At 39.8% G+C, this 25,475-nt stretch overlaps 1 protein-coding gene across 1 annotated transcript; it reads right to left on the minus strand.

The window, feature by feature from the left end:
- On the minus strand, window positions 164-5,342 carry LOC109836744 (uridine nucleosidase 1-like). The gene is made up of 9 exons (XM_020404739.1): window positions 5,155-5,342; window positions 3,822-3,937; window positions 3,624-3,683; window positions 3,140-3,322; window positions 2,795-2,899; window positions 898-994; window positions 714-821; window positions 498-633; window positions 164-417 (listed from the first exon to the last, which is right to left on the minus strand). Exons 1-9 carry the CDS (start codon window positions 5,216-5,218, stop codon window positions 309-311), a joined length of 978 nt encoding a protein of 325 aa, XP_020260328.1. The 5' UTR covers window positions 5,219-5,342; the 3' UTR covers window positions 164-308.

The raw sequence follows: 25,475 nt of genomic DNA on the forward strand, positions 1-25,475 counted from the left end.
AAAACAGAGCTCAAACATGACAGTCATAGCAACAAAAAGATTTATGCAACAATGCCTTAAATTACCCGCAGCTCAAACTCCTAGACGCTGAAGGAAACTTTCTAATCTGTAATTTCATTAAACTCGTGAGCTGAATCAGTATAGAAGTTTTTGCTAAGGAATCAGTTCGTAACTTGTCGAACATAAAATTTTACGAGTAAATCTTTCAAACAGCAGTTTGGTAACATGAATTAGGGACTTGATGTCCCTCATACAGCGTTTTAAGTTTTTGAACAACAGATCCCAAAGAGGGCCACAACAAATAGGTTTCAGGGTTTCATTAGTAGCTCCTTAATGTAGGAAACGACTTTTGGCACGTCAGCAGTCCATGCAACTGAGACCGGAGAATAGCCTGTCCAAGGATTATCAGCGTTCCACCTGCAACGAAGAGTACAATTGAATAAAGAAAAAATCACGAAAGGAAAACAATGGAAAATCTAAAGCAGGTATAGAAATACTTCTTCAATCCCTGATCCATCAATGTGTGCCCAACACAAATGCCTTGTGTCTCAACCCTTACAACTCCCTTCTTGAAAGTAAAGAGCTCCGGTCTACGTAGTGCAGTGAAAGCAACCGGATCGCGGAGAAAAATTCCTGAAACAGAGAATAAGTTAAAACAAACAAAGGCGGTCCGTAAACTTAGAAAGAGAACCGAGAGCAGAAGGATTGTTCACCATGGACTCCATCAGACTTCAAGTGCCACTTCCTGTAGAAATCAGTCATGTCACATGCTAACTTTGAATGCCTTCCTTTGGAATTTCTTAGCTCGGAGAGATCTGCATCTGTAATTGTAGAGGGATTGCACTTGTGAAGAGCTCACTGTGAAAGGCAGAAATGAAAATAGAAGATACCGTTTACCTGAAAGAGTTACTTGAGTTGTGATATTAACGCCCACAACAACAATGTCCGCTCCAGATGTGAAGACTATGTCAGCTGCTTCTGGATCCCCATAAATCTGCAAGAACGGGAAATAATGTAGTATGTATGTTAATCTTTTGTGTAATATTTAACTGAGGAAATCAGAGCTTGTGGAGCAGTAAGAGAAATATAAGAAAATCTCTTTAGTTATGGTCTTGAGCACTCCTAAAGTTAGAAAAGAGAGAAGGGAAAAAGAAGATATTCATCCTAAAGATATGATCTTGATCCCCCATACCTATGGCATCGAAAATGAAAGTTGGCAATTTAAGTCCCTATGACTAATTTTATTGTCAACCATTTCTCTTCTTTGATGCAACCTAAAGAATATCGAGCATTCAAATTTAGTGATGGAAATTATGTGGCCTTTGATTAATCTGTACTGGAATGGATTTGCAATTAACAGAAAAATGCATCTATATTTAAGTTTCAAATGGTTCATCTATAATGCACTTCAGCACTTCCATGTCTCTTTCTTTTATATTTGTTTATAAATTACAATGAGTGAAGGCCTCTAGGCCTAAATCATGACAAAGGAGATAACTATAAAGGGGAACAACACCCCAAAAACAATACCATGAAGGGAGAAAGAAGCATCTAACTGTGCTGAATTTCTAAAGCGAGCAATCAAAAACATGAAAGAGCGAGGATGGCTTTGTTCTTTTATTAAAATAAAATAAATATTATATGCAGCCATGATTTATACTTTTATAGAACACTGCAACTAGCACCTGAACCTGCAACATCCTTCATGGCTCAACTATTTATACATAAAACTGAGGTACTAGCTTAATTCTGAATCACATCCTCACTATTCCGAACCCCATCATTTTGCATTATGCAGACATCATTACTGCTTCCGAAGATAATTTGTAAACAAGTTTATGAAATAATTCCAACCCACTAATCCATTTGCAACTAAAACATCAACAAAAGGCTAAAGCAGAAATATACGCATACATTTTGATAGAATTTAGTGAGCAGTGAAGTTCTTAAAGGATTTGATGAAGAGAGAATTGCACTTTGAGAGGAATTGCATTTGCAATGTAAGGTTGAAAGTGAATGAAGCTGGTACGAGAAAAATCTAATGTGAGATTCATGGCACAAAATAGTTGGATGAGGCAATGAATCAGTACACAGTTCAGATATTTTTTTTTATAAGATGACTAGTCAGGCATGTAATTTTCTTAGCATATTGAGTCCATCCACAGCAGAACTCCAAAAGTCCAGAATCTTATCATAAGCCTTACTTTCAACTCTAAGAAACCAAACTTTTACCAGGAACACAATTCTGATTTGCGGAGTCGTAACATAACACTTGAAGGAAGAAAAATGAATTTTACAGGTACATAGGAAGAAAAAGAAGAAATTTGTGCGTAATTAATACAGTAATAATTGGGTGAAACCAAAATAAATCTTTCTTAGGTATAATTCAGCTGAACCCAACTTTTCATACGGCTACAGAAGAATCTTGTGGGATAAAGCGGCAACATAATTTGACAGCTCCAGTGCTCCACATAGGGTTACAATAAAACTATGTATGGAGAATGAGGTAGACTAGAGAAGCACCTGCCGATATTTACGTTACAATTACTAGAGAAGGTAATGCATTAAACTTTGTACTAGATGATATGGAAGGAGTTCTTTCAAAGTCAGTCACTTTTTCATTCCAATTCCTCTCTAGTTTGATGAAGGGAACCTTTACAATTAGAAGATGCATAGTCATTATCAATAACACTCATCTAAAGGGTACATATTCATCTAATAAAATATACTAGTTATGAAATAAGTTGACAATAAAAAGTTGACGAAAGTATACGAAAATTCGTTTAGTTGTTACATTTGCTTCAGCAGCAGGATTAACTTTGCCAGTTGCAAAGAAAGATCCACCGAGAATAACCACCTTCTTCACCTTGCTTGCAAATGATGAATCTCTTTTGATGGCCTGAAAAGAAAATAGTTGAAATGTTTACGTATGAGCCTGATACTGTAGAGGATAACAATTCACATAGAAAACATTGATAAGGTTATCATAAAAATTCACATAGATAAAATTAGTAAGGTAATCTTATAATATAATCTTTTGTCTATATTTTCTCAGCTCAATGGTTAACTTGACTTGAAGGGAGAGTTGGCTAATGTCGTTGTAAAAAGACTAAATTGTATAATAGAACATTATACTTACCAGTGCTAAATTTGTCAGAGGTCCCAGCGCAAGCACAGAGACCTCACCAGGATGTTGAGAAACCTTATCAACCAAAAACTTGGATGCACTACTTTCAACCTTTTGCCCCGAAGGAGGCGGGAGAAATAAATTGCGCATACCATCAGATCCATGTAGATGGGCACGAGAACGGGGTTTTCCTCCCTATCAGAAGAAAAAGGCAGAGCAGATACTTTAATCAATGTTCAATAAACCAAAAACACTCAAGTTTAATCCTTTAATGCGTACAATCATCTGAAATTGAAAGAACACGAGAGGAAACCTGTTTTACATTAATTTTTTGTCTTGTTACTTGAAAAACTAAGTATACTCCTAACAGGGTATAGGAGCTAGAAAAAAAAGCAAGCATAAAGTGCTTAAATTTTGTCTCATTACTTGGAAAAACTAAGTATACTCCTAACAGGGTATAGGAGCTTGGAAAAAAAGAGAGGCATAAAGTGCCTACCTTTAGTGTTTCGTGGTTACCCTCTGCAACTGGAATATCACGGAACCCTGCGATCTCACACTATCCTTTTGTGCATTAAAAATAATAAGTAATGATGGACATAGTTCCAATCATATAAAGAAAATACTGCAACGAAGGTAAAGAAACAAACATGACACATGTGTCATCTAGACATATGCCATGAGGACATGAATGTACCAGGAGTAAAGCATTGCGGGTAGCATCTGTTGTACTGCAATTACCAAACACTGTTGTCAAACCAATGACTTCTACTTCTGGTGTTTGCAGAGCCATCAAAATGGTCATGCTATCATCTGTAAGCAATGCAAAGTAGGTATAATTACAATGCCCTCACACTCCAAGAAATAATGCAAATTTATAAAATAATATATTTGATATCTAAAGTGATGATCGGTAATTATATTACAAATTTTACAAATACACTATAATCTGTATTAAAGTTAACTTTAGCATTTTAGAGCAGAAACTTACCCTTAATTGATACAATTTAGTGTCATGTCAACAGGTAGATACCCACCAACTAACTTGGAGCAACTTTCAAGGGGTTTTATTATGATGAAAGATATTGCCAACCAACGGAATATGAGGTGCCAGTCATATTATAGTGTATTAGATAAGGTTTTACTTTTGTGTTTCAGAGCAGAGTGTTAATCTTAAGTTAACCAATTTGATTGGAACTTTTCAAGGGGCTTGAGTATGATGAAAGTTGTGGCCAAACAGGGCAACATGTAAATGTTGACGCCGACCAACTAGGTTGGAGCAAGTTGTCAAGGGGAAATTTTGATGAAAGTTGTCACCTGTTTAAGGCTTGACCACTAGAGAACTAGGACAAATTTCCTCCTCTTAAAAGCGTAGGAAATGGGGATCCCACCTTTACACTTGAATTAATAAAAAAGTTGCTGGGTGCACTCCATTAAATTGTATCTAAATAAAAATTAGGCTTAATTGTCTAACACGGTTGCATGTTTTCTGAATAATGTAAAGAATTCAATATGTCAAGGATAAAATTGTACGAAAAATTGCAAGTAGAGTAAACAAATAATTCAGCCATTGGGATATATACTAATTCGGTTTTCACTAACTATAAAATCACCCAATAATCCCCCAAGGTCATGTAGGGAACTATATTTAGAAGCTGAAAAAAACTACAATATCCTGAAGCTACAAGAGTATACGTAACAGTGTCCAATCTATTTGTTGTGATGCATATTAAGTTAAATTAAAGACTAATTATGAAAAATATCTTTCAAACATTCACACGTTAAGCTCTATTCATGAAATAAACCAGATCTGACGCTAAAAAACGAACTCATAAGTAAACTAATCAAAGATCAGAAAAAGGTCGGGACTTTTCTGAGATCCCCTATAATGTTATCACTTCGCTTTCCTCGAAATCCACACCAGAGGCAAAGACAAGCAAAAAAAAAAGACTAAATCCTCCATCACTTTACCTGAGCCAAAGTTTCGATAAGAAAGCAATAAAAGGGGGAAAAACATCAAGAAAAATTACCAACTCCAGGATCTGTGTCGATGATGAGCTTCTCTTTAGATCCGACATCAGTGTTGGCCTCCATTTCCCTCTCTCTCTCTCTCTCTCTTGATGAATTAGGGTTAGGTGCTTAAGAGAGAGAGGATTAAGGAGAATTATCAAGAAAAAAGATTTTTGGTCTTCCCCTCCTTCAGTAATGTTCTCTTTTTCCAAATTCGTCGAGCGGTTGAACTTATATCGATGACGTAGTCCACGTGTCTTTACATGAGTGGGGCAGAGAGCCCACAGATCTCGTAGGGTCACCTCTCTTGTCCTGATTCTGTAAATTGACTTTTCAGAGGGAAACGGCGCTCAAATTATGAGTGGCGCTTGATTTCAACCTGATCGCTCATTTCTTTTCCAACGGTGGATATTGGACGGACACGTTCACGCGTTGCTGCGTTTCGATGGAGCACGTGGTGGTGGTGGTGGGGGGGGGGGGTGGGGGGTCAGGGGGGGTGGTGGGGGGGGGATTAACTTGCCAAGTAATTACTATGTTCTGGTGATCGGTTCTAATCTGTTCGTACAAGATTTGGTCATCCGCACGATTAGTTATACTAATGAATGTTTAATTGCAGGACAAGAAATGGTAGTGGATATGGGGACGAAAGTGACATCAAAACTAATCCTTCAAGTGTTCACATATAATAAGTACTGACGTGCAAATGTAATTTTGGGTACAGACTTCCAAAAAGAAGGGATTTGTCAATTTACTTTGCAGTGACTGATACATGAAATTGAAAAAAATCTACAAAGAAGCAAGTGATATTTCTTGGGGAAAATGGAGAAAATGTTGAGTATAAAATAGTAATCTTCGGTTCTCATTACAATTTTGGAGTTTTGACTCGAATGGAAGAGAAAGTAAGAACAGAACAACACATGCTCAAATTTTCATCACCGATCACAGTAAGAATGGATTTAAAGAAAGATACCGTTGTTGTTCAGATATATGATCGACATCACTCGTCTTATTCAAAATATCATCATACCTAAATGTAGAGAAATTAGAGATATTGTTTGAATCTTTTGAATGTTAGTTTTATAGATGGGTTAAGAATCGTCCTTTTTGCATACAGTTACATAGTGATTAAAAACATCTAAACATATTGAGTAAAGTAATGTGCTAACTTACTCACGATAATAATTTCATCTTACCACCTCATTTATAAACAAAACGTAACTAAATTACTAGTTCATATGTTGTTAAAACATGAATAAATGTTATACTCTTTTTATACGCATAAGAGGAAGAGACCAGGTAAGTCTTAATGACCTTGTAATACAATCCATGGCAAGAGATATTGACAAAAAATAATTAATAGGACATGTTTATAAAAATGTATAAATATATACAAAATCCATGCATATAAATTCTAATTTCGCCAGTGCTATGTTTATTGTCTGCACTATCTGTCCCAAGCCAGGATAAAGGAGGAGGGTTACGTTAGGTAGCCGACAGCCAGTGTAAAACAAAGTCGGATCTACATGAAATATGAAGCCTATAATATACTCGTTGGGGCGTCCTCATCGCGATGCGTTGTATCGATGCCACCCCGATGCAATGATAAGTAAGCAATGGTGGTTAGCTAGGGCGTCCCCCGGAAGCGACACATTACACCGATGTCACCCTAGTATAATGACAAGTAAACAATGGTGTTCTAAGAATCTACAATCCCCTAATATGTTACCAAATAGTATTAGACATAGACTAGAATAGTCTAAGAGGAAAAAATAGTAGGAGACTTTTACAGAAAAGTAGAATTAGGTTAGCTACTCCGAATATAGGTATACTTACCGGAAAGACTATGGAATTAGTAGATGCCATGCTTAGAAGAAAAATAAATATAATTTGTTTACAAAAAACTAAATGGATAGGTGAAAAATCTAGAGAAATTGAAAAGACCGGATATAAACTTTGGTTACAGGAAAAGAGAAGAATAGGAATGGAGTGAGAGTTCTTGTAGACAATATAATAAAAGAAAGTGTTTTAGAGGTAAAAAGAGTTACATATAGAATAATACTAATAAAAAATTATCTTAGGTGTAGAGGTTATTAATATTATTTGTACTTACACACCACAAATAGGCTTGTCTGAGAGTAGTAAAAGGGAATTTAGGGATAGATTAGATGAATTAGTACAAGGAATCCCATTTGGAGAGAAATTATTTATATAATGGGGGTCTTAATGGGCATGTTGGTAAGGATAATAATAGATATGAGAGGATACATTGAGGTTTCAGGTATGGAGATAAGAACGATATGGATAAATCGATTTTAATATCACATGAATTGATAATAGCAAATACACTTTTTAGAAAAAAGGATAACTACTTAATAACCTTTAAAAGTGATTTTAATAATAGTTAAATAGACATTTTTCTTATTAGAATGAGGATAGGCTAATATGCAAAGATTGTAAAGTTATACCATAAGAGAATTTAAGTACACAACTTAGATTGATGGTCTTAGACATATCTATTAAGAAGGGAAATAGAAAAATTAACGTGAATAAGAGACTAAGAACTAAATGGTGGAAGTTAAAGTAAGAGAATTTAATACATTTTAAAGATAAGATAATGAAAGAAGATATATGGAATATAGATAATGTTGTGCGCGGCGGAAGCTCGAAAGTACACGAACAAGAACAAGATAAATCACAATCAATAAGCCAAACACAATACCACAGTAAGAAAAACGAATTTTATGTGGTTCGACAAGTTACCTACGTCCATGGGGCAAGGAGGGTGGAGTTCTTACTATTAGAAATCAAGAGAATACAAATAGGGTTACAAATCTCACCAAATAAGCCCTAGAACAAAGCCTCTAGATCTCTCACAAATCTTTCACAATTGGATGCAGCAATCTCCTCTCAAAGACTGCTCAAAACATCATTGCTTAACCCTAATTAATTAGGATTAGGCTTATATATTAACTCAAAATGAAACGGGTCAGAAAACCAACAGCCCAACTCAGACCCGACTCACGGTCGACTGCAGAACTACGTGCGGTCGACCGTGAAAATGATAGAAACTTTCCAGAGTCCCTGGACCGTCGCGCCACGCGAGGTCGACCGTGACCTGATACAGAACAGAACTCACCCTCGTGCACGTTGGTGGTCGACCGTCCCGCCACACGCGATCGACAGCACAACACCCAAATTGGTTCTTTCGTCATTTCCTACGGTCTTTGTCGTTGTACTTGCCATTTCTTCAATTCTCCAACTCGGCGAACGTTTCTACCAAAACTAAGCCGATATCAAAACATCCATATGTTTCACTTGTTGTGTCCAGGACGAAGTGGAAACGACCCACAACAACGGACTCATTCCACAATAAGTCAAGAACCCAAACGAGAGCTCAAACGATCTTCCCCCATCGAAAATCAACAAATCCAACCGGCTGCATCAAACATGACTGCCTACGTATCCTCTTTCTTAAGGAATCAAGCCGAATGTAGTTCACTCAATTGGCCTCCAAAGGCCCTCAACACCGAAGAATGTTCAATAGCTTCAAACAATGACCAAATTTCACACCTGAAATAACTTTGGTCAACATATCCGCAGGATTGTCCTTCGTATGGATCTTTTCTAATATGACGTCTCCATCATTCAATACGTCATGAATAAAGTGGAATCTGACATTAATGTGCTTCGTACATGCATGATAAACCTGGTTCTTCACCAAATAGATAGCCGACTAGGGGTGCATTCGGTCCAGATACAGCTCAGATATGATGCTTATCATATCCATATCCACTTACCCATCTCGGATACGGATACGGATATACTTCGGTAAAAAAAATTTATAACCATATTCGGTAAAATTGGATACGGTTACTGTTGGCCTTCTTGTTTTGATGATGTTTAACAAACAATTTACTTCTAATGTTGTTTGTCTAGTGTTTATGTTTTCGTATTTATTCTACGCAAACAACGAGTTGGAGGTTGGATGGATTACGCCATAACGATCATATCAAATGGAGGTTGGTGGAATAGTGGTTGAAGCCTACGTAATTCAAAGTTAAAGATTCAAGTTCAAGCTTCATCCGTCATCCGCAAGTGTACCAAGATAGAGCTTCGTTGAAGATCACAAGCTTGGGTAAATTTAGTTTTAGGTGTTATATTATGTGTGTTGGTACTTTAAGCTTAATATAATATACACACACATTTTATTGGTTTCTTTGTATATATATATATATAATGAAAATATTGTTTTCTTGGTTTATGGACTTAATAACAATCATATACATCTTTCATTAAGTCTATATAAATATTTTGTAATGTTTCAAAACATGGTTAAGCTAAAATGTCAAAACTCATATGTTTACATTTCATGTTTTGGACTATTTTGCAAAATAATGATATTTTTCATTTGGGAGGTCCTTTTTGAAAACCAGTTTTTGTAGCATGTTTATTATTATGTCTACAATCATTTCCCAAAATTTTATATTTTTTGGAATTTATTTGATATTTTTAAACAGGGTTTTAAAATCAGAAAACTGTTTCAAACCTGTCAATTTGTATATATCTGTTTGCGGTCGACCGCCACGGTCGACTGCCCCTGAGTCCAGAGACTCAGCTTGTTTTTTGATGGCTCCCCCCCCCCCGTGGTGGTCGACCGGATGCAGTCCAGAAAGTTTCGTGGTAGACCGCCACGGTCAACCGACTATTGTCCAGAGCCAAACCCTGACCTTTTTGCTACTCGCGGTCGACCGTGAGTTTTTCATGGTCGACCGCTGATTGCCCAATGGCTATTTTTGGTATAGAATCAGATTTCTGATTCTTTGGGGTTTTTGGTCTTTTTTTTGGGGTTTTTGCTGTTGGTTTCTCTTCCTATATAAACCCCTCAAACCTCTCATCTTTTAAGTATCTAAGATATGTTTTAAACAAGTATTAACAAGGGTTTATGTTTGGTTTAAGTTTTGTTTAAAAAGCTTTTAAGCAAATTAAGAGTTTGTTTTGTGAAATCAATTTTACAAGAGCTTTAGGAGATTAACCATTGGTGTTTGAGCATCCAACTATTCTTCCTCTACCTCTTGATCTATTGAGAAGTTTTCTAAACTCTATTTCTAGCTTTATATCTATTTGTTTGATTTTTATTTTGTTAAAGCTAGTTTTATATTGAGTTTAAGATTTGATTAATCTCTTTGTTACACACACCCACATTGAGCTTTTAGTATTTACATACATAGTATAATTGGGGTTGTGAGAGATTGTAACATTGAGTTGTGCTAAATTGAGTTCTTATCTATTGTAGAGAACAATTTATTTGTATTGTGAGCCTAAATTATGAGATCATATTGTATTACACTAGTACACCGAGAGGAGTGTGTGGTGAGAGACGGGGTTGTCCCAAGAGAAGTGGCGTCGGTAGTAAAAGCCTAGAGAGAGGTAGTACATCCGAGCACTTGAGGGAGATACGGGCTAGAGACCAACACTTGATGTGGTAGTTAGTGTGTATACATTGTGAGTGTTGTAGAGTTTTCGGTTAGATAGAAAACCGAGTGTGTAGAGTTTTCGGTTAGCTAGAAAACCGAGTTTGTTAATATGTTAGCTAGATAGTATTGAGAAAATTATAGTTCATGTGATACAAAAGAGTTTGTTAATATGTCTATTATAATTGAAAAGTTAAGATTAGACATCTTGATCATCAAAATTAACCACAAATCCATAATCTAAGAATCAAAACTATCATAAGAGGATGACTAATATGTATTCGGATATTTCGGATACGGATACAGATATTTCACTACAAAACCATATCCGTAACCGTATCATATCGGTTATAGATTTGAGTAACCATATTCGTATCCTAACGGATACAGTTACGGATATTTTCTCGGATACGGATATGGTTTAGCACCCCTATAGCCGACATACTATCATAATATACCCGAAGGGTCTCCTGTGCAATCCCCAAGTCCTCCAACAGTCCACGCAACTATAAAGCATTCTTAACAGCTTCAGTCACCGCCATATACTCCGTCTCTGTAGTAGAGAGAGTCATTGTAGACTGAAGTGTACATCTCCAATATACCGGTGCTCCTACCAATGTAAACACCTATCCTGAAGTAAACCGGTGCTTGTTAAGATCCCCGCATAGTCTGAATCTACGTAACCAATACAATCCTGCCCATTCTTCTCACTCTTTAGGAAAATTAATCCAATATCCACGGCGCCTTTAACATACCATAGAATCCACTTCATGGCCTCCCAATGACCCTTCCCGGGGTCGTGCATGTACCTCGATACCATGTCACAGCCAGTGATAAATCTGGCCTCGTACACACCATCGTATATATCAAGCTACTCACCGCACTGGTATATGGAACCTTTGACATGTAATCTCTGTCCTCAACTGAAACAGGTGATATATTAGCTGAAAGCTTGAAGTGGGGAGCCAATGGAGTGCTAATTGTTTTTGCATTGCCATCAAAACTAATTTTCTTCAACAATTTCTGCAAATAACTCCTCTGTATAAGCTTCAATCTTCCCTTCACCCTGTCTCTCTCGATATCCATACCCAATATCTGTAGGCGTCAAAAAATACTGAAAGATATCCAAATACAGCTCAAGAGGAGATCATCCAAAAATCAAAAAAAGGACACAAGTATAGACTGTCTCGCACGCGAGACAGTGTTTACTGTCTCGCCATGCGAGACAGTGTTTACTGTCTCGCCAGCGAGACAGTGTTTACTGTCTCGCCAGCGAGACAACTTTGAGATGATTGAAAATGGTTAAATAACTGCCACCCACGTGTCCATTAACTGCCAAAGAACATGGGGAACGTCGTGGGCGAGAATCACGTTGATAACTGCCAGGATAACGGAGTTTTAAAACATGGGAAGGCAGTTATAAGAAAATGGTCAGGCAGTTGAAGATTTTCGAGATAGTGTTTACTATCTCAGAACCCGAGACAGGCCGAGACAGCAAACACTGTCCCGCCAGCCGAGACAGCAAATGCTGTCTCGCGAGCATGTTTCCTCTAACTGTTCATGGAGGCTATAAATACCCCCCTGAGATCGATTTTTTGAGGGGGGCTGATTAGAGAGCACATTATTGAGCAATTTAGAGCAGAGAGAGAGCAGACACTATTGTTCTTGGATTCCCTTGAGATTCGTGCTTTGACTTGATCTTAAGAAGAACGACTATCTTACTTTGATAAGATCTTCGTTTCAAATTCTCACTTCGATAAACGAAGGAAGAATCGTTAAGCCCCCTTCACGATCTGTGATTCGGCGGTCCACGAGTCAAAGCGCTCCCGACACAGGCAAAGTCCCACAAAATAGGATTCGATAAACGACTTCTGTGTTATTTTCTCAAGAGTTGTAATTTTCTCTTTGTTGTGTAAAAGAGATCTTATAAAAAGACTATTTCTTTGAATTTGTTGTAATCGAACGAAGATATAATGAATTCCACAGCAAAACCAACTTTTGACGAAAACAATATCTTCTTAGCTTTACTAAGATCCTTCATCTCGAACTCGGATGACAGCTCCTCTTTCAACTTTCGAATAGCCGAAGAATTCCTAGAAACAATAAGCATATCATCAACATATAAAAGCAAATCTTCTTTTCCTGTAGCTTGTGCATGTAAACACATGGGTCATATGGGCTCCTCGTGTACCCATGGCTAACATGAAGCTGTCGAATCTCTTGTACCACTGTCGCGACGATTGCTTCAATCCATAAAGAGATTTTTTTAGCTTGCACACCAAATCTTCTTTTCCTGCTGCTTTGAATCTCAAGGGTTGTATCATGTAAATCTCCTCATCTAAATCTCCGTGTAGAAAGGCTGTCTTTACATTCATCTGGACCAAATCCAAATCCAGTTGTGTCACTAATGCTAATAAAATCCAAATCGACGAATACTTCACAACAGGTAAAAATACCTCGTTGTAATCAACGCCCTCAAGCTATGCATATCCCTTGGCAACCAATCTGGCTTTGTACCTAATGTCCCTAATAGAAGATCCCTCCTTCTTCGCATATACCCACTTACAACCAATAGCTTTATTACCCTTAGGTAACTTTGCAAGTTCTCACGTGTCATTCTTCTGAAGAGACCGCATCTCATCCTTCATAGTGTCCCTCTACCTGATTGAATCGGGGCTAGACTCTACCTCCTTGAATGTGGATGGAATCATATCATCAACAACCTTTACTGATAATGCATATGCGACTATGATATTATTATACCTAGTTGGCCGACGAATCACCCTTTTAGGTCTATTCGCTACAATAGACTCCTAAACATGACCCTGCTCTTAAGTCTCATAATCCACTGTATCATTTATCTGCCCGGCTATCATCTCATCTCCTCCTAGTATTACCTCTGTAGGAGCCTCAATGGATACAATTCTATCTAGAGTGGGTGGAGTCACATCATCCTCCACCTGCTGTGATATCTTTTGAATCTGGTCTTCCTCCACTTACCGAGGAACTTGAGGCATCATCATGTACGCCTCATTAAATGTGACATCCCTGCTAATAACTGTTTGTGGGAAAATTTGTAGTAAAGAGACAGTGAAAGAAAATGACTTGTATTCTCTCAAAATCAATTACAGTTGAATTCCCTGATTACAAAAGAGAGGAGAACGAATTTAATTCTCCCCTTTGTTTAAAACTGGGTTCTTCACGGTGGCGATGGAGTGCCTCCCTCGAATGCTCGCGTCGAGTTTGCTCTCCGTTGACGATCCGACGTTTTGCTTCACTGGAACGATGTCTTCTCCTCACGATTCGACGTTGTGGAGAACTTGTGTGGCAAGTTTGAAACTCTTGATGAGTTGATAACTCTGTGAAAGAGTTGATTTGAACCGAAGATCCGTTAATAAGCCAAGGCTAGAAGAAAGCTCCGGTGGTCGACCGTTGCTGAGGATGAACGTCGATCTCCCCCTTGCTGCCAAGCCAAAAGATCTCCTCTTCCTGCTGCCAAGAAATTCCCTCCTCGCTGCCAAGTCTCAGATCCGAAAATGCCAGCCTGAACTCAATCGAGTTTACCCATATTTATAGGGAATTAATGGGTGTAACTGCCCCCCTTAATTCTCTCCATAATGGGGTTAAGAGGGGTGTAATCGCCCCCTTAATCCGCTCCTAAGTGGGGCGGAAATCCCTTAAATCGTGGAGGGAAAATGGTTCCTACAACCGTTCAGCTCGTGTTTGAACGAGTCAAACGCCCACGTTGGCATTCAGGACCCTAACTCCGCATTTTAGACTGGAGATGCGGAGTTGGGTACCCGCTGGGCATTGAAAAACGTGGGTCCGACCCTAACGTTTTAATGTTATAACGCGGGTCCGACTCCAGTGTTTTGATGTTGTAACGTAGGTTCGACCCTCGCGTTTTACTGTTGACACACGGGGAGGACCTCCACGTTTTGGTGTTGATACACGGGGAGGACCTCCGCGTTTTGGTCTTAGAGCGCGGTGATGAGCTCCGCGTCTTGCGCGGTGATGAGCTCCGCGTCTTGCTTTGGAGAGATTATCCACAAGTAATCTCTTTTGTCATAGCGTTGCAAAGATCATTGTCTTGTAATCTTCATCTTGGCTCCTTGAGAATATGAGAGTCGTCAGATTGTAACTCTCGATATTGATTGTGAATGCTGTTGAACTAGAGCTCTCATCGGTTGTCGTGAAAGTCTTCAAATTGTAGCCTTCTGGAAGTCGTCAGATTGTAACTTCCATCATCGGTGTTTGATGGGGGATAAGCTATCTATTGTGATTTTTAGACAGCCTACAGAACCCCCTCCAAAGTTTTCGAAAGTTCGCGGTTGACTGGGACGAATTTTTGGAATACTTTTGATCTCAACTCTGATCCTGGAGCTGTTGATTCCTTGTTGTAAAGGAGTCGTTCTCTGCACTCGCTTCGAAGGTATCTTGGTTGAAGGGATTTGCCATGTAGGACCTGTGTGAAGGTATGCGCCATAATCCTGCTTTTGGAATGTTGGGGTGTATCCCTACGTTTTGAACTTGAGACGCGGGTCTTACCCTTGCATGTTGAATTTGGAACACGGGTGTGACCTCGGCGTTTGGTTTTTGCATCGCGGGTCTAACCTCAGCGTCTGACCTCCGCGTTTGGTTTTTGCATCGCGGGTCTGACCTAAGCGTTTGGTTTTTGCATCGCGGGTCTGACCTTAGCGTTTTGACTTAAGACATGGAAGTGGCTTCCGTGCATTTTTGACTAAGTCTTTGAGACTTGTCTTTAGCTCATCTGTTTTAAGTCTTGGGTGGCTTCCGTGCATTTTTGACTAAGTCTTTGAGACTTGTCTTTAGCTCATCTGTTTTAAGTCTCGGCTCACATCCATTAAGCTAATGGACCTACGAACATGCATAGGATTTTTGGCAAATCCTCAGTCATCAACGGATTTGATAAGTCTTTACCGACTACCGTTTGAGTCGGGCTAGCATGTGAATTATTTGAATCCGTTTCACATGTAACGTTGTGCTAAGAGAATGAACCCTCTTAGACTTGATGCTATGATTTTGAATACATAGACTTTGTCATTTTTACGAAAAAAGACTAACCGGCAATGCGTGTTAGGCGTAGGCTTATCTCTAATTAGGGATCGAGGTAAAGTCCCCCATGCGTGTAAGGCATGAATTTCGGCGTTATTAATTACAACCTGCTACGATGTTGAATACGTAGACTTTTGTCTTTTTTACGGTGAAAGACTAACCGGCAACGCGTGTTAGGCGTTGACTTATCCCTACTTAGAATTCGGGATAAATTTCCCCATGCGTGTAAGGCATGAATTTCGGCGTTATTAGTAACAACCTGCTACGATGTTGAATACGTAGACTTTTGTCCTTTTTACGGTGAAAGACTAACCGGCAACACGTATTAGGCGTTGACTTATCCCTACTTAGGATTCGTGATAAATTTCCCCATGCGTGTAAGGCATGAATTTCGACGTTATTAATAACAACCTGCTACGATATTGAATACGTAGGCTTTGCCATTATCGCGAGAATAGGCTACCCGGCAGTATGTGTTAGATGCAGACTTATCTCTGTTTAGGGGTCGAGATAAATTCCCTCATGCGTGTGAGGCATGAATTTTGGCGTTATTAATAACAACCTGCTACGATGTTGAATACGTAGACTTTTGTCCTTTTTACAGTGAAAGACTAACCGGCAACACGTGTTAGGCGTAGGCTTATCTCTAATTAGGGATCGAGATAAAGTCCCCCATGCGTGTGAGGCATGGATTTTGATATCTTTTTCACGGCAAAAGATTAACCGGTAACGCGTGTTAGGCGTAGACTTATCTCTAATTAGGGATCGAGATAAAGTCCCTCATGCATGAAGGTATGGATTTTTGATGCTGTTTCTTCCTGTGTGGCTTGAAACACCAAAAGAAAGTTGGAAGTGCTAGAGGTATAGTATTAACTTAGCATGAATTTTCACTTAAAGTGAAATTAAAAAAAAAATTCTTTATTATCACTAGGATAATTCCAGAAAATCTTTAATCCACTAGGGATTTTATAATGAAAACTTGCTATTCTTGTTGCCAAAAGAATTAACAAGTTCATTGGGGGGTAGACTGTTAGAGGTGTGATGTTAACCTATCAGTATTTTATGGACCTATCGCTCTATTAAAGAGAGTCGATAAGTTGGTTTAGTTGTTAGAGGTGTGATGTTAACTTGACTGGAATTTATGGACTTATCGCTCTATTGAAGAGAGTTGATAAGTTGATTTTGTCAGAGGTTTAGTGTTAACATGATAGGAATTTGTGTTGCGATTGGATCAACTTTGTGGACTTATCATCCTATTGAAGAGGATTGATAAGTGGGTTGTCAGAGGTTTATGTTTTCGTCGAAAGTTACCTTCATCATTGATTTCATTAGAACTTTAATCGTTTACAAATGAATTCAAATAACAAAAAAATAAAAATTACAACTTTCTTAAAAATAAATGCAAGATCCGTTTATCGTCTCTTGCTTGCGTGGGTCTTTGGCCTGTGACGGGGACGTCGATATCCGTGGACTACCTGGCACTCAGATCTGTTCCGAAAAAATCGGACAGAGCTTCGTCGATCCGCGAGGAGATCTAGAAGCTTGAAGCGCCTATCTCAGCTAAAACGAGATATTTGCTCTTCTTAGGATTACCAGCGAAGGGTAATACTAAGGAACGGACACGGGTGATGAAGAATCTAATGAAGACCTCTCCTCTGTTGAAGCGCTCGACCACTCTTCACTGCAGCAGGGCTTCGCCAACTCTCCAGAAATCCAGATCCTCAAAAATGAGGCCTAAGGTTGCTATTTATAGGCAATGGGGGCACCTGGGGTGCCTAGACACCCCTGGGGTGTCTAGGAAAAGCCTAGACACCCCTGGGGTGTCTCAGAAAATCCGAGACACCCCTAGGGTGTCTCGGAATTTCTGAGACACCCCTGGGGGTGTTTTGGAATTCCTGAGACATTCCGTTGAGGTGCATTCGTCCGCTTCCGCTGTAAATTCTTCGTCCGAACTCGGATTTGAGTGATTCCAAGTGCGTTGGAAGCTTGACGAAGAGTTCTATCTGCTCCAATGGTTGGATTATCTGTAGAATGAATGAGACACGAAAGGCGTTGTTCTTTTTGCAACATCACGGGGCTCTCGATTAGCTCGTGCCTTTGTTATCCCGAAATCCTATCAGCTCACGTAGTTCGTCGATTCACTTCAATCGTTCATCAACGTCAATCGAACTCCTGTGGATCGGATGGTGACGTTCATTGTTGTTCCTTAACACTGAACCATTCGTGGAGACCTATAGGTAATTTTCGATGCCTACAGATACCCCCTCCAAAGCGTTCCGGACTCGTTTCTTTTATTTGGCATTTAATCGGATTAGATTAGCATAAGACCCTAATCACCCCCCCTCTAGGGTCTAACAATCATCGGTGTCCTGTAGGTGTGAAACAGCCTGAACCGTCTCAGTTGTTTTGGCTCTAACTTTCTCGTCCAATCTTGGAATAAGGTGATCCAATATGCGTTGGAAAGTTGGTGAAGAGATATACAATTACCATAGGCGAAACAACTCTATTAGATGCGAGACACCATGTCTCGCCCTAGGCGCGAGACATGACTGGTGTCTCTCCGTTGTTTTGCCTCTAACTCTCTCATCCGATCTAGGAATGAAGTAATTCAAGATGCGTTGGAAAGCTAAAGGAGAGATCTACAACTTCCCATAGGTGAAATACACATGGAGTGAGCTAGACACGAGTGACACTTTATTCTTTGTGGGTGAAACGTAACTTCGGTCAAGTCGTTTCTACGTTATTTTGTCATCCTATTGACTCGTATGCTTTGCCAACTCGCTTCATACACTTGTTAGCTTCGCTATAGCATTAGATAATCCTTTTTGACTTAGATAATGATGTTCATCATCTTTTCTCCGTCTCGAGCTGCGTACGGGAACCTATAGGTAATTTTTGACGCCTACACCCACAAGCAAATGACCACTCAAGTATTGTGACTGTATCCATCCCATATCCTGTTGTGGAGTCAAAAAATCAGAGGAGTCAACTTCAAGGTTCTCAAACATGCGAGAGTGTACTCCGTCGCGATTCACCAATTTGCCCAAAATTTTGTGATGCTTTTCAATAAATAATTCCACTGAGCGCTTCTCGTCATGCAATATTCCAATAAAACTCATATCGTAGTCACTTGAGATTTGAATGCCGCTTGTTCTATTCCTTGTAATAGGATAATTGAAAATCACGTTGAGGTAATACTCACATAGATTGGTTAATGTAAGTTTGTGTAAGTCATTAACCAATTCATTGAAAGTACATGATTTTGATATAAACAACAGCTTCGTCACATCTCCTTCATATACGAGCATATCACTCTCAAGATAGTTAATCTTGCCATCATATGAACAAAGAATTACGATTCGATCGTTCATCGTTACCTCTAAAGAGTAAAAAAATTTCAATATCAATATTACACGAAAAACACAAAAAATATTATTTACCATTAAATCCTCTAATATCGATTTTAGACATCCATAATTTTAACCAAATTTCAAACCTTTATAATACACTAACTTTTACAATTTTTGATAATTTCCCCTCTAACTTCATACACAAATTTCTTTATTTTTTCTTCACAAAATTCATAAATATTTCAAAAATTATTTTCAAATCTAAATTTAAACAAGTTATTAGCATAAAATAGTGAGAATATGTAAAATATTAGGAGGAAAAATAAAAAATTTAAAGATTTTACCTAAAATTTTTCGATGACCTAATTTCCGATGAACTCCAGCGGTGACGGCGGCTGCAAGATCGACGATGGCCGATGGACAACGCGGCGACGGCGATAAATAGGTCTAGGGTTTGGTGGTGAAGGAGCAGAGAGAGAGGGGGGTCGGGTAAACGCGATCTATTATCGCGTGGGTCTTATATGGGCATTGTCGTAATTCTACGGGATTCAAATCCCTTGGAGTTGCAAGCCAACTTCCAGAAAGCGATTGCTCTCGGGAAGTTGGCCTGCAACTTCTTTTTTTTTTAAGAAAGATCATAGCTTTATGTTCTCATGAGTTAGAGGATAGGCTCTTTGATGATGGGTCGTGTATGCACAAGAATTTGGGGGGTTTTATACAAAGTTACAATAGGGCCGAAATTTGTAGGGGTTTTTGTGCAAAAAGGGCGCTGAAATTTGTAGGGGCTTTCATGAAAAAATGGGACTGAAATTTTGTGGCTTGGATCGCATGTCCATTTGGTCAAAAATTTGAGGGGTGCTTTATGCAAGAAAACCAATGTTGTTTGAGGGGTTTATTTGCAAAAAAGCAACCCACAAAGTGTAGAGGGGTTTATTTGCAAAAGGGCTAAAATTTAGGGCTGAAATTCCAAAAGTTTAGACCACAACCCAATAACCAAAGTTTTGATAAGGGCATGTGGACGTTAGATTGAAATTTGTGAAGGGGTTTATTTGCAAATTTGGCTTCATTTTACCAAAGGGTTTATTTGTAAAATTAACCAAAATTATGGGGTATCGGGGGGTGCTATATGATCAGATATGATGACCATCACCCAACTCGAGCGTGTCCTTGACCTGAATTTAGCCTTGAACACGAAGGGTATTTTGGGTATTTCACCAACAATTGCTAATGACGGCTTAAACTTCACAGGATTTAAAATCTCGTGAAGTTTTTGAACTTTTTTCGTCATTTTCGACCCACTTTCAGCCAACTACTTTCAGCCAACTAATCCCGTGATGTTTTTAAACTTTTTTTCGCCATTTTCGATCCAGTTTCAGCTATGTTAAAGTAAGAGAGAGAGAGAGAGAATCTTGGGTAAATTTCCCTTGAATTAAATATTGAGTGTGCACATATATTTATACAAGTAGAGGAGTGTGAGGTTTGTTCTCCCAAGCAATGTGGGACTAAAACCCACTACAATACACTATTATCAACAGCCCCCTTCAAACTCATGTTGGATCAAACAAAGTGAGTTTGCGTACAAGAAACTTTTCAATGTCTCCACGCCGATCTCGACCTCGTAGGAGTCATTCTCATTCGCAGCACAGCGAGGAAGAGGTTCCCGCGATATCTTTTCCAGCGGCCTCTTTCTTTGGGGGTGAGAATTCACATTTTCTGTATCCCTGATTGACCTCTTCGCGGACAAAATGAGCGTCGATCTCAATATGTTTGGTCCTTTCATGAAATACTGGATTATTAGCAATCTGGATGGCACTCTTATTATCACAGTAGAGAGGAGTAGGAGTCGTAACAGAAATACCGAAATCACTGAGAAGGCGACGAAGATGAATAATCTCTTTAGCTGTTGTGGACATTGCACGATACTCTGCCTCAGTACTGGAAAGAGCAATAACATCTTGTTTCTTACTTCGCCAGGAAATAAGGGAATCACCAAGAAATATACAATAACCTGTGGTAGACTTTCTGGTAGTTGGATCACCAGCCCAATCAGCATCAGAATATGCACAAAGCTCTAACTTAGATGTAGCAGGAAACAAAAGTGAGCGAGTGCTAGTACCCCGGAGGTACCGAAGAATCCGTAATAAGACAGCATAGTGTACAGAACGTGGGGCACTAACAAATTGACTGACAATACCAACAGCATGAGAGATATCTGGTCGAGAGATGCACAAATAGACCAACTGACCAACAAGATGTCGATATCGGGTAGGATCAGATAGAGGCTCACCGTCAGTAGAGCAAAGTTTGACATTCTGCTGGAGTGGAGTATCGACAGTTGTATTATCAGTTAACTCAGCTTGATTTAGAGGATCCTGCTACGCTGACCCTCACCGAGGAACACTGGCTGACTCTCGACGAAGGGGCTGTCTTGTACATTCCCTCCATTCCGCGTCAATATTCTTTCAGTCACTTGAAGGGACAGGCCGTGGAGCGACAGATGTCTTGGCACCTTACTGATGATGCTGAGCGAGTTCAGTGTGGATATGCCACTCATCACAAGACTCCTGGTTCTAACGGGTATCATGATGTTCGTGGTCTTCGACCAGGGATTATGGGCCTTAACACTGCACCCCCAGGCGAGGTGTCAGCAGCTGCTCCTACTGTGAGTAACCATCTGGCTCTTCTTGGGAGAAGGTTACCTCCATCGGATTATAGATGCTATGGTTGGGCTTCCTCACTAGCCAAGGGGTGGTGGGCACGCATGACCAGTTTCGTCTTGGCGCGCTGGGAGAGGGATTTGAAGAGCAGTGGGTTGTATGCACCTATACGAGCCACCATGTACGGAATCCCGGTCAGCTGCCGCCATTTCTTGGCCATGATCGGTAGAGTGGAGGAAATTAAAGTCATCAGAAGTAGAATAATATGGAGAATCCTCTTCGAACTGAACATGACGAGATATATGAACTCGACGAGTTGCGGGATCATAACAACGATAACCTCGATGTTCTGAACTAATTCCTAAATAAACACAAGAAACTGCTCTGGGAGACAATTTATCACGTTCGTGAGATGGCAGAAAAACAAAACATCGACAACCAAAAACGCGAACTAGATCATAACGGGGAGGATGAGTATAAACACGACTATAAGGAGTAGCACCGGAAAGAGAGCTAGATGGAGTGATATTAATGGCATGAGTCGCGGTGAGAATAGCCTCAGCCCAGAAACGACGAGGAACAGAGTAAGAAATGAGCATTGATCGGGCAGTATCGAGGATATGACGATGTTTGCGTTCAGCAACACCATTTTGCTCATGAGTGTAGGGACATGACTGTTGAAAGATAGTCCCATGAGAGGACATGATAGAGCGCATGGCAGAGGATAGGTACTCTTTGGCACAATCAGAACGAAAAACTTTAATACGAGATTGCCATTGAGTGAAAATCATAGCAGTGAAGGCTTGATAAGCAGTAAGTACGTCAGAGCGATTCTTAAGTAGGTAAACCCATGTAAAACGAGAGAAATCGTCGATAAAACTAACATAATATAAGTAGCCAGATGAAGAAGGCAAAGGAGCTGGCCCCCAAATATCAGAATGTACTAAATCAAATAAGGAAGTGGATACAGATGTACTCATTTTAAATGGTAAAGCAGTGAATTTAGCCAATTTGCAACCAGCACATGACTCAATACTAGAACTAGATGATACAGGACCAAGTACTCCAGACTGAATAAGACTCTCCAGCCTTTTATTACACACATGACCAAGTCGTCTATGCCATAAATTGGCAGGAAGCGAGGTAGAGGGTTTTGACGAACAAAGAGAAGCAACAAGAGAACGTGGACGTATGGACTCTGGAAGGTGAAGATATTCCAGAAAATACAGTTTGTGCCTCCTACGACCCGCCCCAACCGTCTTGCCCGTCTGTGGATCCTGCACAATACAAGTATCAGAAGAAAATGAGACAAACAGGCCCGCCATGCATAAAGAGCTAATAGAAATTAAATTCAAGCACAATTGTGGAGCCACATAGACGGGACCAAGTGTTAGACGACCAGATGGATCATTTTGTGGGGTAATAGAGCCATACTGAGTAATGGACAATGGTTGTCCAGCAGCTGTGTAGATAGGAGGAAGAGAGGATGAAGTAAAGACAGAGGATAAAAGTGAGGCATTACAAGTCATATGAAAGGAACAACCAGAGTCAAAAATCCAGAGATCATTCATACCAGAGACTGAAGGATTAGCTGAAGAACCAGCAAAATGCATACCAGAGAGTTGTGCGGCGGATGTAGAGGTGATATGTTGAAAAGCATCAAGTTGACGGCGAAGACTTTCAATAGCTTGAATAGTAGAGTCTGAAGTAGTAGAAGGTATAGCATTGGCCAACAATCCTGGTGTACGAGAGGGTTGAGACTGAGGGGGTCGCCGACCACGTCCAGTACCTGAGGAACGTAACTCAGGATGAAGCTTGAAGCATGTCTCAATGCGGTGTCCTTCCTTCTTACAATATTTGCAAGAGAGCTTAGATCGAGCCTGTGGAGAGGGAGCCTGTGGAGAAGTATAATTCATAACAGGAGCAGTGACAGGTACAGACAAAACAGTCTCGAGTGAAGAGGTAGGAGTGTCTGTTGACAAATTGAGTCGTGCTGTCTGCTGCCGGGTCTCATAAGCAGTGAGAGCTCCCATAACTGAGGCCAAAGTCGGAAATTGAGGCTGGTGAAGTAGTTGATCAGCCATAGTTGAATATTCAGGAAGGGACTGAAACAATTGATGCACCTCATGCCGTTCGTACCAGGCTAGCCAGTCTTCATATGTGGAATTACGTCCAGGAAGCATGGAGCGTAACTCTGTCCAAAAAGCTTGCATTTGTCCAAAATGGGACTGCAGAGATGAACTACCTTTGCGTTGTAGAGAAATGCGTTGCAGAAGATATGCCTCCCGTGCACCCGAGCACTCAGTGAAACGCTCAGTGAGACGAGTCCACATGGCCTGAGCAGAGGGAAGCGAGCCAATCTCGACAGTGAGACCAGAGCCAACACAGCGAGTGAGATAATCCATAACACGAAATTCCTGCAATTGCCACTCTGAACTCTCCTTGACATAGAGAGCACGAGCAGTCTGAAGATCGACATCACCACTGCCAGAGGCAATAGTACTGGATGAAGCAACAGTGCTGATGGACGGTGGAACTGGTCCCGTACTGGTGAGATGATCAAGCAAACCAGCGCCACGCAAGGCATTGGTGACAATGGTGGACCACCCTGCCCAGTCACTTTGATCATTGAGGGGCAAAGGTGGTTTGGGAATCTTCTCTGAAGGAGCCATAACAGCAATCTTGAGACGTTAAGATGTCGAGATGCTGTTACTAATGTCGTTCGTTTGAGGCCGAGAGACGGCTTGAAACGACGATGCCGTTAATTTGAGACCGAGAGACGGTCTTGAAACGACAATGCCGTTAAAATAGAACCCGAAGGTTAGAATGAAACCCGAAGGTTTAAAATAGAACCCGAAGGTTAGAATGAAACCCGAAGGTTTAAAATAGAACCCGAAGGTTAGAATGAAACCCGAAGGTTTAAAATAGAACCCGAAGGTTAGAATGAAACCCGAAGGTTTAAAATAGAACCCGAAGGTTAGAATGAAACCCGAAGGTTTAAAATAGAACCCGAAGGTTAGAATGAAACCCGAAGGTTTAAAATAGAACCCGAAGGTTAGAATGAAACCCGAAGGTTTAAAATAGAACCCGAAGGTTAGAATGAAACCCGAAGGTTTAAAATAGAACCCGAAGGTTAGAATGAAACCCGAAGGTTTAAAATAGAACCCGAAGGTTAGAATGAAACCCGAAGGTTTAAAATAGAACCCGAAGGTTAAACGAGAACGCGAAACGCGGTAAGAGGCCGCAAAACGACAAGGCCAAAATATCTGGCAGATGAACGCCAAATAATTAAAAATAAAAATAAAAAAAAATAAAACATTAAACGGCTGCAAAGCAATAAGGCCAAGATTTGGCAAAAGAACGCAAAAGCGTTAAAAATTTTATTGAAAGGGAAATAGCCCTAGCTCTGATACCATGTTAAAGTAAGAGAGAGAGAGAGAATCTTGGGTAAATTTCCCTTGAATTGAATATTGAGTGTGCACATATATTTATACAAGTAGAGGAGTGTGAGGTTTGTTCTCCCAAGCAATGTGGGACTAAAACCCACTACAATACACTATTATCAACAAGCTAGTTGGCTGAAACTGAGTTGAAAATGGTGAATATTTTCAAAAAAAATTGATTTTTAAAAATATGTTTCTAAACAGGTCTATTTGGAAAATTTGTCCTTCATACAATGATGAGGACTCGAATTCCTCGCTCATTTGTTTATGACTATCGATCGCCTTCCACTGTGCATTTATTTATCTACTTCGTTATGTATTAAATTATTTCTTAACACTGTCAA

This window comes from Asparagus officinalis, chromosome 4 (assembly GCF_001876935.1).
Source record: "Asparagus officinalis chromosome 4, Aspof.V1, whole genome shotgun sequence".
In the NCBI taxonomy this organism is placed as follows: Eukaryota; Viridiplantae; Streptophyta; class Magnoliopsida; order Asparagales; family Asparagaceae; genus Asparagus; species Asparagus officinalis.

Coding starts and splice junctions, on each gene's coding strand:
- LOC109836744 (XM_020404739.1), bottom strand. CDS start 5,218: ATGGAGGCCAACACTGATGTCGGATCTAAAGAGAAGCTCATCATCGAC. Junction 822..897: donor AACTCAAGTAACTCTTTCAG/GTAAACGGTATC, acceptor CTACAATTACAG/ATGCAGATCTCTCCGAGCTA. Junction 418..497: donor ATGGATCAGGGATTGAAGAA/GTATTTCTATAC, acceptor TCTTCGTTGCAG/GTGGAACGCTGATAATCCTT.